This window comes from Microtus pennsylvanicus, chromosome 3 (assembly GCF_037038515.1).
Source record: "Microtus pennsylvanicus isolate mMicPen1 chromosome 3, mMicPen1.hap1, whole genome shotgun sequence".
In the NCBI taxonomy this organism is placed as follows: domain Eukaryota; kingdom Metazoa; phylum Chordata; class Mammalia; order Rodentia; family Cricetidae; genus Microtus; species Microtus pennsylvanicus.
This window is the reverse complement of record NC_134581.1, coordinates 12,553,650-12,567,500: the sequence shown is the minus strand read 5'-3', so window position 1 is coordinate 12,567,500 and position 13,851 is coordinate 12,553,650. Positions and strand designations below refer to the sequence as shown.

Here is a 13,851-nt window from a genome sequence, read left to right as displayed (position 1 = left end):
TTGCACTCACGAGCAGCCTCGGGTCTCTTGCACAGGACTCTACCAAAGATGAATGGATGAGGTGAGGCACATGAGCTTCCACTCCTAGCTGAGAAGTGGCTGACAGTTGATGGTTGTTAGGAGAGAGAGAATCCATTTTCTTTAGTGGTACGGTGCCTAGTAGGTTGCCCATGATCCAGTGGATGGCCACATGTGTATATATGGCCAGCTCTAATTAGACACAGCAAGGTTTTTGATAAAAGTATGTAAAATTGGGAGGGAGTGTGGGAAGATCTGGAAGGAGCTGGAGGGGGAGAAAGGGTTGATATGATTGAAATATATTGTATGAATGTATGAAATTCTCAAAGAATAAATTAAAATATTATACTAAAATATTTTTAGAAAAATCATCCAGTGCACCCCTACCTCACAGGCGAGAATGAAGAGTAGCCGGTTCTAGAGGCATGAGTAGAGCTGGCCAGAGGACATGTCGGGGAACTGCTTAACTGCCGGGGTGTGCGGCCAGCTCAGCAGGGAGTGCCTCAGGCATCAAGTCTGAGGCGAAGGAACTTGGAACAGAGGGTTGGCTATGATGGCCTTTACTGGTCAGTGTTCCCCTGGTGGTCGCGACCTTTACAGCTTTAAGGACAACCAGGCACACATATGGGGTCTCACAAAACCAGTCATGAGTGCACTTCTGTCTCAGAAGCCTCGAGGGGGAGGGGACTATCATGCTCCTCTTTTTTGTAAGGAAGCCCCCTCGCATCACTTCTGTCTGGCCTCATATCTTCCAGGCCTCTCCGGCTCTCCTCAGAGAAGGCCCGAGAGTACTTTGTGAAATCCTTGAAAAGCTCAGGTCAGCTCGCTGATTATATTTATCTTTTTCTTATTGTTTTTAAAGATAAGAAAGCAGTAGGGCTGGAGGGGTGACTTAGAGCAGTTGTTTCTCAACCTTCCTAAGGCTGTGACCCTTTAATACAGTTCCTCATATTGTGGGGACCCCCTAATCATAAAATTATTTTCATTGCTACTTCACAACTACAATTTTGCTACTGTTATGAATCATAATGTAAATTTCTGTGCTTCCTGATGGTCTCGACAAACCTGTGAAAAGGTCATCGAATGTCAAAGGGGTTGCAGCCCACAGGTTGAGAACCACGGTTAAGGAGGTGAAGTACTTGTTTAGTAAGCAGGACGACCTGAGTCTGGATCCCATATAAAATCCAGGAAGAGTGGTGGCATATATGTACATATATATACATACGGGTGTGTATACTATACACACACACACCACACACACACACACACACACACACACAACCCCAGAGCTGGAGAGGGTTAGAATAAGACGTAGATTCCTACAGCTCTGTGGTCACCCAGCCTAGCAGAAAGGGTGGGCTCCAGGTTCAGTGAGAGGCACCTAGGGTACTTCCTCAGCCTTCATGAAAACCTGGGTTTGATCCTTATAAATCGAGGCATGGTGGCACAAAAAGGTAACCCCAGTTCTTGGGGGGATGGAAGGCAGGACGATTAGAAGTTCAAGACTGTCCTACTTAGAGATAATTAGGCCAGCTTAGGATACATGAGACTCTGTCTTCTAAATTAAAAAAAATAATTTAAGAGGCAGATACATGGGACTGGAGAGATGGTTCAGCAGTTAGAAACACTTGCTGTTCTTTTAGAGGACCTAAGATCTATTCCCAGGCTCACAGCACTCAGAATCCCAGCTCTGGCCTCTGTGAGCACAGGCAGGCATGTGCACAGGCATGCCCCCTCCCAACAACATGCACACAGAGTTTTGTTTTGTTTCTTAAAAAGGCAGCTACAATATACACTTAATTCAGATAAAAGCACAGTGTAACTTCTTTAGTATGGGGCCTTATAATAAAGCTGTTGCTGCTCTTGAGGTGTCCTGAGAAGCCCCTTAGGGTGATGGCTGTGACATTCCTCAGAGGTGAATGCATTTCCATTACTCATTCTTAAAACACATGCTCCCTGTCTTTTCACATGCATCACAATGAGGTCTAAAATAGGCCTTCATCACGTCCTCTCTCAGGGTTATGAATAGCAGAACCCTGAAAAGGCCTGGTGGCAGCTGAAAGAGAGGCATGGATGAAAGGAGGTATTCAAGAAACCAGGCAGGAGGCAGGCTGCCTAAGTACTTCGAGCAGGGAACACGAAGGGACCCCCTCGTTCTCCCGCACTGGCAGCAGGTGCCGCACTTCACGGTCAAATGGAGACATGAGTGGGTGGGAGATCCAAGGAGGAGCTGCATCCATCAGGCAAAGAGGTTGAGAAACCCAAAGGCGACCTAAGCATCGGATCAGGTGGCTGACCCTGTTCTCCACGTCTTCATCCGTCCCCATTTCCAGCTGGCTGGAAACAGCAAAAGGTATTTTTCTACCCTCCTGAATGTGGGATTTCTCATTCAGTTTACCTAACCGAAGGAATTCACCAGAAGTTGCCATGGGCCACCTCCAGCTCAAGAACTCAAGACGCCTTGTGTTCCACCTCTTTACCTAGGCAGGAGGATGACACTACGGGCTGCCTGTAGCTTCGGGAAAGAGTGAGGGACAAGAACAAGAAAAGATACAACTCAATCCCCAGTGGTGTCTCGGTCAGTGGGCTTTGTCTGATCTGAAGGCACTCAAGCGAGAACTGATTTGGGGTTTTCTTTCCTTCCATGGTCACTGATTAGCCCACCTCCATCTTAGACCGAACAGCCTTGTGAGACTTGGAGGTAAATAACTTCTGGAATGTACGATGACCTTAACCTTCCACTAACCCAAAGGCTGAGCATGTCACGGATCACATCTGAGGTTGGCGGCTGAGACCTCCTTGCTTTTCTGTAACATGGCTACCCGACGCTCCCATCCGTGTTTGTGTGTGTGTGTGTTTGTGTGTGTTTTTAAGAAATCCCTTGATTTAGAACTTTCGTTGTTCATTTACTATATAACTTCATGACACAGCGTACCATGGTATTTGGGGTAATCTGAATTTGTGTTTCCAGGACTAGGGCCACTAATTTTTGGCTCTAGAATGAACTCTCCCTTATTCTTTTACACTGACACACACCCTAACTGGACCTTGACAAAGGCGAGGGCCTCACAGAGCATTCTACCTTCCTGGCCATAATGGCCATCACTTAGGTGTTCAGTTTCAGATGCCAGACACAAACATTTCAGGTCTTCTCTGCCCACCTGGTGTATTCAAGCTCAGGCAGGTACACACAGGCCACATGCAGAAAAGATGTAAGAGGCACCAGGCTCCTGGTGGAGGATGCCAGCTGTTGTCACAGCTGCATCCCAAACACCTTTCCCCTCCACCTGGCCCTGCTTCCCTATGCTTTTCAGAAGTCCTCTTCCTCTCGCCACTCCCAACATGGACCCTCTTGCGTCTAACTCCCTGAAGCTCAGAGTTGGTCTGTGGGTCTCTGAACCTAGGGGCCCAGCTCTCCTTCAGCTTCCCGGGGGTATTGCACCTGTAAGGGGTCTTACCCACGATCATGTGGTTGCAGACATCACAGAAGGTGGGCTTCTTAAAGACATGCTCCTGAAAGGTGTGGACCTTGTTGTTGCTGCCAGGGTGCAGGCCAGCCTTGGCGGGCATAGATGCAGGGCTTCCGGGGATGGGCATTGGGTTGGGGCCTGGGCTGGGGCCCATGCTGGCCTTGGCTAGCAAATCTGCTTGCAATTTCACATCACTGTTGGCTCTCGGGAAGAAGTTGTCAGCACTTTTGCTCCGCAAGCTCTTGGTCTTGAAAGAGAGTGACCGTTTTAGTTTCTGGAGCTGCAATGCAATGATAGGACAACCGCTCTTACGATCAGTCCCGCGACTCCTTACGATCAGTCCCGCGACTCCTGTGGCAGGTGCAGCTAACGCTGCCCTGCACTGACCCCTGGATATCTTAGCCCAGAAGGTTCTGCCAGGCCCCAGTGTGGGCGGTCCAAGGACAGCGGCTAGCAGAAATGAAACTCAGTGGTTCACCTGTGCCTCATAAACCAATGAGCAGAAAGAGGCTCCGTCTGCTCCGATCTGCCATCTTCTGCCCTTGCTTCCCACCATGTGCTGTCTAAAGTCCCAGAATACTGGGTTTTTGACCTTTGTCTTTTGAGTTTGCATAGTTGGAAATGAGGTAGGCACTCCTGAGTGCCAATACTGTGTGTAGTACTGTCTTCTCCATCTCATGGCCAGGTCTTATGTCTTATGATCATAGCTACTTGTCTCTATGGACAACATAGTATATGAATGATGTCTCCCTCTGACTTGACATTAATCTGGCTTACTGGTCTCCAGGACCCAAGCCAGAGCTCTCTAATCTGCATGTATCTGCTGTATCTGAAATATGTAGACATTGTGTATGTGTGTGTGTGTGTGTGTGTGTGTAAGGCATTCCTGTATGCTCATGTGGTATATGTGTGTATGTGTGGTATATGCTCCTGCACGTGTATAGTGTATGTGTATATGTATATGCATATATACCATTGCATATATGTGCATGTGTGTTATTGTGAGGTATATATGTATATGTATGTGGTGCATATGTCTGTGTCTGTGTATATGTGGTGTGTGGAGTATGAGGTAAACGGTTTATATATGAGGTGTATATGTATGACTCAGGATTTCTGTGTAGCTGTTTAACTCATGTGCCCTTGCCCTGGTGTTTAGCCTCAGTAAACCGGATCATTCCCCTTTGCCTTTGGGAGTTATGGCAAGACACCAAGTGGATTTAGATGAGTTCTGGACTTGAGTTCATTCTGCATTCCCAATCCAATCCATGCTGGCTGCTGGAGGGATCTTCTGGAAGCACACATGTGGACACATGTGTCTCATGCTTAAAACCCTTTAGGGACCTTTTCCTTCAAGAGGCGCTCCAGCTGAGTGTGCCACTGCAGGCCGAGATCTCTAGCCACTCAGGGGGCTGCAGCCAGGGATCACAAACCCAAAGCCTGCCTGGTTTGCAGGGTGAGTTTGATTCAGCGTTGGCAGTTCTGTATCTCAGCAGTTAAATGGTGGAAAGCAAGGCTGAGGCTATAGCTCAGTGCAGAACGCTTGCCTGGCATGTGTATAACCTAGGATCAGTCCCAAGCACGAACCAAACAAAGAGCTCAGTTCTTGCTCTTGGGCTCCTGGGACCTCCGCCCTGGTTGCCAGTCTGCACCAGCTACCCTGCCAGCTACCACGGCTCTCCCTAAATCTCTCATCTATTTCAGCATCAGCCCTTAGTACTCTATCTTTCTTCAACCCAGATACAAGGAATGAACATCGTACTAGTTGTATGGCTTTCAGGGGTCACTGTACCTTTGAGGTGGCCTCCTTTGGTAAGTATTCACCTGTGGCCATTCTCCCTATTACCCAGAACCACACCTGTGCAGCCGCTGAAGCCATGCATGACGGTAAGTCCTGTGCTTACTGGAGTCTCTACACAGTGGGACCAGGCTCCCTGTTGACATGTAAGATGAGCTCACGGGGCAATGTCAAGCCTTCCCCTTCCATCCCCACCTCTATCGTGACCTCAGAAGACTAGGATGCCAAGTTTTACCTTAAAAGTAGACCTATTTTCTACTCTGTAAATCTTAATTTAAGGATTCTGCCAGTTTTAGGGACAGAGATGAGACAAGATCTCACATCACAGCCTAGGTTGTCTTAGAACTTGCTATACAGCCCAGACAACTGACCTCAAACTTGCAGGTTACCCTCTTTCCTCAGCCTCTTGCTGAGAATTCATGTGTGAGCCGTCCAGGCTCTTGAGCTTTTATTTATTTTAATATCAGGCTAATGAGATGGATTACCACATAGAATGCACTAGTCATCAAGTCTGAGGACCTGAGTTCTGTTCCTTGGACCCACGTGATGGAAAGAAAACTGACTCTGACAAGTTGTACTGTGACCTCCACATATGTACTGTGGTACACACGTGTGTGTGCACATGTGCACACGCACACACATACACACTTTTCAAAAGCTGACTGTATGTATTTACTGAATACTGTACTGTCATATAAGGACATACCATAAAAGTATGTGTTGTAGGTTGATGACATTCACAGCAGTTAATGTCATTACTTGTCTGTTTATCCTAGATATCGGGCACCAGAGGAACGGATGATAAATGTGTGGTAAACACAATGGGATTCTTCTTAGTCACAAAGAAAGTAAGGTTGTTTGCAGGAAGTGATGTAACTTGAGATAATCACATTAAGTAAATTAATCCAGTCTCAGAAAGATAAATAACATGTTTTCTATCATTTGAGGTTCTTAGATTTTATACAGATGCATAAAATCATGTATGTATGTATGTATGTATGTATGTATGTATGTATATATGTATGAATGAATGACCTGAGAGTAGAAGCAAGACTGTTGGGGAATGAGAGAGAAGAAGGGTGGGGGTAGGAAATTATGGGGAAAGAGCTCTAAGCCAGGTTTAAGGTAGGACTCTGTGGCTCCTTTGGAAGTCTGCCAAATGCTTTCAAGTTCAGTGTTAAACCAGCCTTCTGCTGAACTTATGTCCTTTGCTGTTTTGGTCAGTGAGTCTCCAGGTATTGGGTGGGGTGAAATGTAGTTACTCCAGCTCTAAGGAACATGGGACTTCTGCTGGTCAGTGAATATGTAAAGGGCTTTGGAATAGGGAAGCAGGTCTGTGATCTCCAGAAGTTTACACGTGATGACAGGGAACCCTCAACACTTTCCTTCCTTGCCCTCATGTGTGTGGCTTGACACTGTGTCAGGTGAGGAAGTCTGCTGGCTTCTAGAGCCAGAGATTTTGTTGGAAGCCAATGGGACAGGTATTACTGAGGCGGACTGCCTGGAAGACATGCCCACCAATTAAATAGGATCCCAGCTGTAAGCTCAACCAGGTGCTTTCCCCATATATTCACTAATGCAGCAGAGGCCAGAGAGGAAGAATTCAAATGAGGAAATTCAAGCAGAATTTGATAAGCATGCAGGTCACAAAATGGTCAACTCCTATGCACAACCACCAAGGTACAGTTCTATTTAAAAAGTACTCCCTTCCAAAGAAGAACTCTATAAAATTATTTTATGTGTCTGTGGGAACATACTCTACCTAGATGCTGGTGCTTCCAGAGGCCAAAGAAGGTACAGGACCCCTGAAGATGGAATCACAGGCAACCATGAACAGCCTGGCATGGGCACTGAGAACCGAACTCAGATCCTCTGGAAGAGCAGCAAGTGCTCTTCACCATTGAACCACAAATGTTGCTTCCACAGATAACCTTAAGCACAGTCTCATGTGCTGGAAATGAGTCAGACCTCAGTTCTTAACATTTTTGCAAACTTTATTCATGTACGTATTCATTTAGTAATTGGGGTCAAGTGATGGACCTTGTACACAGCAGCCAACCACTGAGTTACATCTCTATTCTCACTTATTAGAAAAACCCTCCAGGTAGGGGATCTTTCATTTCCTTAGTCATTAAATAACTCAGTAATGAACATCCATTTGGATGCTACCACGAGCCAGGCATAGTATTCAATTTTACTGATAAAACGGTGAAAATATTAGACAACAATGAAACTGATCTCCTTACAGTTTAAAGTCCAGTAGGCAGAGGAAGAAAGGAAGAAATGACAGCAAACTTGGGTGAGCACTTAAGTTCCAAGGGAAATAAAAAGGACACAGGCGTTAGAAAGTCACAAGAAGGCTTATTTGACAGGTGACATTTGAGCAGAGGTGTGAAGAAGGAGCTGGGTAAGTGAGTGATGGAGGAAAGACATTGTTGGTAGTCAGACAATGAGCAGAAGAGCATTATGGGTGATGAGAAAACCAGCAGCAATGATCCCAGCAGTTGTCCCTGAGACAACTGATGAGGATACAGCAAGGGCGGTGATACAAAATCAGCTTCAGCTGAGCTTCCTTGCTGGTCATGGCAGGGGCTGCTGTTCAGAGCAAGAAAGTGGCAAGGGCTGACTTCTAGTTAAAGGGATGTTCTGGGGGAGTTCTTGAGAAACAGATGGTTAAGGGGTAAGATTGTAGCAAGGAGATCTGCTTATAAGCCTGCAATAAGTATCTGGCCAGGAACGGATTCTGACAGGTGTGGTAAGGTATTCTTGCATTCCAGGTACATTTTGAAGGTGGACCCAGGAGTTTGTTGAGGGGTTGGAGATGAATGAGTAACTCTAAGATTTCTGATTGGTGCAGCTGAGTGAATGGAGGCATGCCCTTTTACTAGAAGGAAGGACATCAGAGAAGATACAGTTGCCATGGAGACTGGAGGTCTATGGTGCTTATCAGAATTCAAAGGGAGCCAAAGGATTGGTAAGGAGGTACATGATTTTGGCGTTTGGGAGAAAGGTCCAAGCCGGGTAGTGAATGGGGAGCCACGAGCATATGGATGGCAAGCAGGGTCACAGGACCAGCTGAAATCATTACAAATGCTGTGAGCAGACCCTAGAGAGACACTGTCTGCAGACAGAGCTCAGGAGACTGCAAATTTATGTGAAAAGACGATTCATGAGGCCAGGCAATGGTGTTTGGGAAGAAGCCGCCAAGGAAGGAAACCTAGATGAAGAGGTGTTATGGGAGCTAAGGAAGGAAATGATTCAGAGAAGGCAGGGAAGCCACTGGGGCCAAATTAATCCCAGCAATGATTTAAATCAACGAGGTTTATGGCCCTGCAAAGGAAGGCCTTTGAGAAATTTTAGCAGCGTAGCGGATTCACTGGGGCTCTGAGGGTATGAGGACAAGGTTTCAGGAAAGAATGGCCAGAGGGGAAGAGAGCAGCCGTGGTGGCAGGTGGGCAAGGACAGTTTCTTTGAGTTTGCCACGAGGCAGATTAGTAAAAGGACAGCGACCTTGTACTAATGGCCTGTAGCATCTCAGTGTTGTCTGGGGAAAGTTTGGTTTAAATACTAGCTGATTTCAAGCTACTTTTAATCCAAGGATGCATAACAGGGGTTGTTGTTGGAGCTCTGTCCTTGAATAGAGCATCAGGGGTGGCTGTAATGTGAGAGAGGAGAGGCAGTTAGCAGAGAGACGCAGGCAAGCTGGCAGAGTTGGTGCTGGCTGTCTGCAGCTCTTTGTGTGTGTGGCGGTGTGGTTCACACGTATGCAGGTGCGCGTGAAGGCCAGAGAACAACCCCGTATGTCATTCTCCAGGTGCCACATCATTTTCTCAGACAGGAAGTATTCTAAGCTGGCTGGACAGTATCCTCGGGGATCTACCTGTCTCTGCTTCCACAGTGCCATGATTGCCGGCACACGGCAGCATGTCCAGCATTGATTTCTAATGCGGTTTCTGGGGCTACAAATCAGGTACCGGCACTCACAATCATTTCCCTCACTGAGCCTCCTCTAGGCCGGGACATGGATCTTTTGATTGTTCAGAACATGAGGAAAACCAGGAGGGAGAGGGCAAAGATGTCAAGAGCTGGAGGAAGACCAGCTTACAGACAGAAGAGAGTGTGCACTATGGACCGATGTACATTGTGAGGCACAGAGCACCTATGATAGGTCCTTATCTGTTTTACAGAGGAGAGACCCGACCTGACAATTTAAAGCCTCCGAAGCCAAATGAACTTAGTTGAGAAAGTAGCGTACCTTCACCCTCCTCTTAGGAAAATCTCTCAGCTTGGTGTGGTTTGTCACCCTGGTGCCACCTGGGATTTTAGCAATGATGTATGCAGCTGCCATTTGAACAGCACTTAGGTGCCAGTTAATCAGAGAAAGCAGACACCAGGCGTCCCGAGAGCACATGGAGACTTTAGCCTGAAGGCGACCATAATGCAGACATGTTGACTGACCAGTTGGTGAAGCTGCAGTTGCAACGAAGCTAATTAACCAGTGTGTGCTTGATGTTCCGAGCCGGACCTCAAGTCTGAACTATGTGGGAACGTGTGCTGCAACCCAGACCTGGGAGGCACACACTCCCTAAGGGCATGGGAGCTTGTGTTCATCTTGTTGAGCTAAAACCATCAGCTGCCTTTACAGGCATCTTTCCTGCTATCTAAAACTACACCACCAGCACACGGGCTTCATATCTGCATTCAGATGAGGTCACCAGAGAACTGTTGATGAGCAACTCTCTGATTCTGGATTTCCCCAAAGATTTTCCCTACATCCTTGATTTTGAAAATCAACGTGGTTTTTTCCTCTTGACATTTTATGTCCTCTAAAATAGTTACAGCTCCCCTTGAAATAGTCACAGGCTTCTTTTTTGCCTGTAAAGATGATTAAATCGATTGATGATCTAAGCATGAAGGGAATGAGTTACTTGGCAAACAGAGGCAGGTAATACCCTCATGCGTGTGCATGCCCTCTGAGATCCACTCTCCTTCACCCTTCCTCAGCCACAAGAACCACTAGCGGCATCTGTTTCAACTCTGGCTGATGCTGTGGGTTGTGTGTGTCCCAAACACACCTAAGGCTAGTGTGCAGATAGTGCATTCTGGGCCTTGAAAAGTACAGGGTCTATGGCGAGCTTTCCAATTTTATGCTGAGTTTTTATTCTTAAGTAGTTGGGTTCCTTTCATTTGTGCATGCATATGTGTGTATGCATACATGTACACATGCATTTATATGCATGTGCAGGTCAGACTTTCAGGGTTTTCCATCTAGGTTGGATTCACTGCAGTTTAGACAGTGATTTAAAGTTAGGAAATTTCTCCCAGTGTCTGCCTGGCTCTTCACAGTCATGCTAATGAGTAGACAAGTAAAGCAACTTTTATTGAATAGGACTGACTGCATTCTCTGCCCCTTACAGCTGCATGGTTGAAGCAAGTCCCTGCAACTTCATGGCTCGAGTCCCAACAGAGAAGGGGAAATTAACATAGTGCTTCCAAATTCTCTCAGAGCTCTGACCCTGCAGGACACTGTAATACAGAAGGCCAGAGTCTGATCTTCAGAAGTGTAGACCTGTGCTTCTAGAGATAAGCAGCAGCACCGAGAACAATCCAGGGTGACGCTAGACCATGCACTGGTGTCATACAATAGTAAGTAGACCTTGATTGCTGCCTAGTCTATGTTGTCGGAGGAAGGAGGCATCAGCAGGGGCTAGAATAGTCAGACAGAGACATTGCTTTACAACCTCAGAGGATGGGTTAACTTCTAAATTTTTGAGACAGGGTCTCATGTTATAAGCCCAGGTTGGCCTTAAACTTACTATGAAGTTAAGGATGGCCTTGAACTTCTGTCTTTGCTGTGGGGTACAAGAGCCTTCTTGATGGAGCCTCTCATCTAACTTTATCTCTAGTTACCATTTCAGAAACATGGACACAGTCAGGGCACCACCCATCCCAAATTTCCAAAGATGTGTTCACTATTCATGTCTTTGTTTTTATAAAATGATTCCTAGGTATAATGCCAGCATAGTCATAAATTCTCCTAAGTATGATGTCAGCATAGTCAAACATAATACTTTCAGCTATTCCTCCTTGCAAAGCGAATCTGTGTTGAGAAGAAATGAGGCGAGGGGCCATCGGTGGTGAGGGTTGATGTAAGTGCAGGTCTAGTCTCAGTATAAGGAAAAAGTCTGAGGTCCCTCTGGGTCCTGAGAGGACAGGAATTTACAGTTCAATACCCAGCTTCTCAGTGATGAATAGCCATGACAGATCTGGGCTGGAAAGGGTGGGAGGGGCAAATTTAGGGGTGATTGAAACAAAGAATGTTGGGCCAAAATACTTCCAAATTGAGTATTGTAAACTTGCCTTTATTTTTTAACTAGGAAAATTACCAGCAAGGTTTGCACTGATCTCTGAGGTATATGCATGAGGGCTCATTATTATTCTGAAGGAAGGCTTGTGGAGTCAGTCACCTGACGCAGCATGAATGGATTTTGTGGAGTGTTTCCATGATCCTCCCCATCCTGGGAGTCTTACCAGGGGAAGCCTTGTATAGGAGGTTAGACTGAAATTATGGGTGTCCATCCACATGGCCTATCAAGGGCAGTCAAGCCAAGCTGTAGGACACAGCAGTCACCAAGCCCACTTCATGTGGCTGGACTTGGTCTCTTCTGCTTCACATACTGTTGCTGTTGCTGAGGGAAACTGAAGGGGTGTCAACCCTGGGACCAACGATATTTCTTCTCAAGAGCGAAGGGAAGAGCTTGACTCTTACAAATGCTGGCTCTGTGCATCATGGAAAAACTATCTCCAAAGCACACAAGGGGTTTAGATTATGGGCCATTGTAGAATTTGATTCACAGAACCCACTGATTAAATAACCAGAGGGCTAGAGAATAAACATATACACTTAAGTACAACATTAAGCTTTGTTTATTAAGTATGACCTTGTAAATAGTGGGCACCGATTACAGTCTGAATTGTGTTCTCCCCGACTCTTGCACTGAAGGCTCAACACTCCACCCTGCACCTCAGAATGTGACTATGTTTGGAGATCTGGCTTTTACAGAGGTAATTAAAGTCAAAACAAGGCCATTACAATGTGCTCTAATCCAATCTGACTGGGGCCCTTACCAGAAGAGGAAATTTGGGGGATGGGGAGATGGTGCGGGAGGAAAATCTTGCTGTACAAGTATTGGTATCCAAGTTCCCATCCCTGTGTAAGAGGTGGGTGTAGAATTTGTAACCCCAGAACTTTGGGGACAGAGATAGGTGGATCACTGGAGCTCAATGGCTAGCCTCCAGCTGAATCGGTGAGCCCTAGGTTTAATGAGAAACCCTGTCTCCAAGAATAAAGGGGCAAAGAAAAGAGGAGGCTATCCAGTATTGACTTCTGGTCTCTATGCACATGAATGGGCACTCATACCCTATCCCATACAAACCCATGTATACACACACACACACACACACACACACAGAGAGAGAGAGAGAGAGAGAGAGAGAGAGAGAGAGAGAGAGAGAGAGAGAGAGAGAGATTGAGATTTGGACATATGAAGAAATGACCAGGTAAGACACAATAAAGCAGCCCTTTGTAAAGCCAGGAGACTGAAGCCTCAGAAGGATGCAATATGTGGAATTAGATCCCAGGCTACAGAATAGAGAAAACCCTGTTATTTCTGTTACCCAGTCTGTAGTATTTTATTACAGTTGTACTAGACTCATAGGGTTCTCAAGCAAAGCTTGCTGAGGGCCAGCACCGCCTCCCTAGAGAGACGGCTGTAATCTGAGAGCTGTAGCAAGGAGGCTCCTCTTCTGTTCTTGGTGCTGTCTACTGCAGCATAACTCACCAGATAACACGAATGGAAAACCAGGCAGGTTGTCTTAGCCACGCCTACAGTCTTGGACATTTTTGCACACATGTTCATGGAGAGTTTTAGCTTTGCATCTAAATCTCAGCTAAGAACTTTTGCCCATATCCTGCCAGAACTTTCTATATCTTTACCACAAGCTTCGGTATCTCCTGCTTCTCGGTGCCTTGTCACCAGGCACCCACATCATCACCTACCACATCACCGGGGCTTCATTCTGGATTCTGCTTCACGTCTGTCTAGTCTTCCCTACAGTATAGATTTTGCCGTGGGATGGGCACTTTGTTTTAAGAGAGTGAGTGAGTGAGTGAGTGAGTGAGTGAGTGAGTGAGTGAGTGGCCTTCTGTATCATAAGCTGGGATTTCCCACATTTATTGCTGGAAAACCCGAGTCATCTAAACAGTGCTCTTGTTTACAAGACCCTGAGTCTTCCCTTCTGCCATCTTCAACTCCATTCTACCACACAAACCATAGCCAAACTCCTTTCTCCTATCCAAACCATTCAACTCGGCACCTATGTTATTGCCTGCCCTCCCTGTCTCTATACTGCATCTTTGCAAGCAATTTATAGCATTGTGCGGAGCAGAAGGAAATAGATGAAATGGATCCTCCTGACCCCGAGGCTTAAAACCCAAAGATTTCAAGAACCTGTCATGGGTGAGAGAAACATACTCAAGGCCGATGAGTCTCAGCAGTGGGCAGG

General features: G+C 46.4%; 1 protein-coding gene across 3 annotated transcripts in view; it reads right to left on the bottom strand.

Moving 5' to 3' along the window:
• Nucleotides 1-13,851, bottom strand: part of Stac (SH3 and cysteine rich domain) — a 126,604-nt gene that overhangs the window by 71,690 nt on the left and 41,063 nt on the right. Inside the window, exon 2 of one of the 3 annotated variants that reach the window (XM_075967690.1) lies at nucleotides 3,477-3,768. The exons of 1 other annotated variant lie outside the window; for it this stretch is intronic. In XM_075967690.1, the coding sequence (XP_075823805.1) occupies nucleotides 3,477-3,768 (292 nt within the window). The remainder of the gene's footprint in view (nucleotides 1-3,476; nucleotides 3,769-13,851) is intronic. One more of the 3 variants, XM_075967691.1, reaches the window with a different exon arrangement.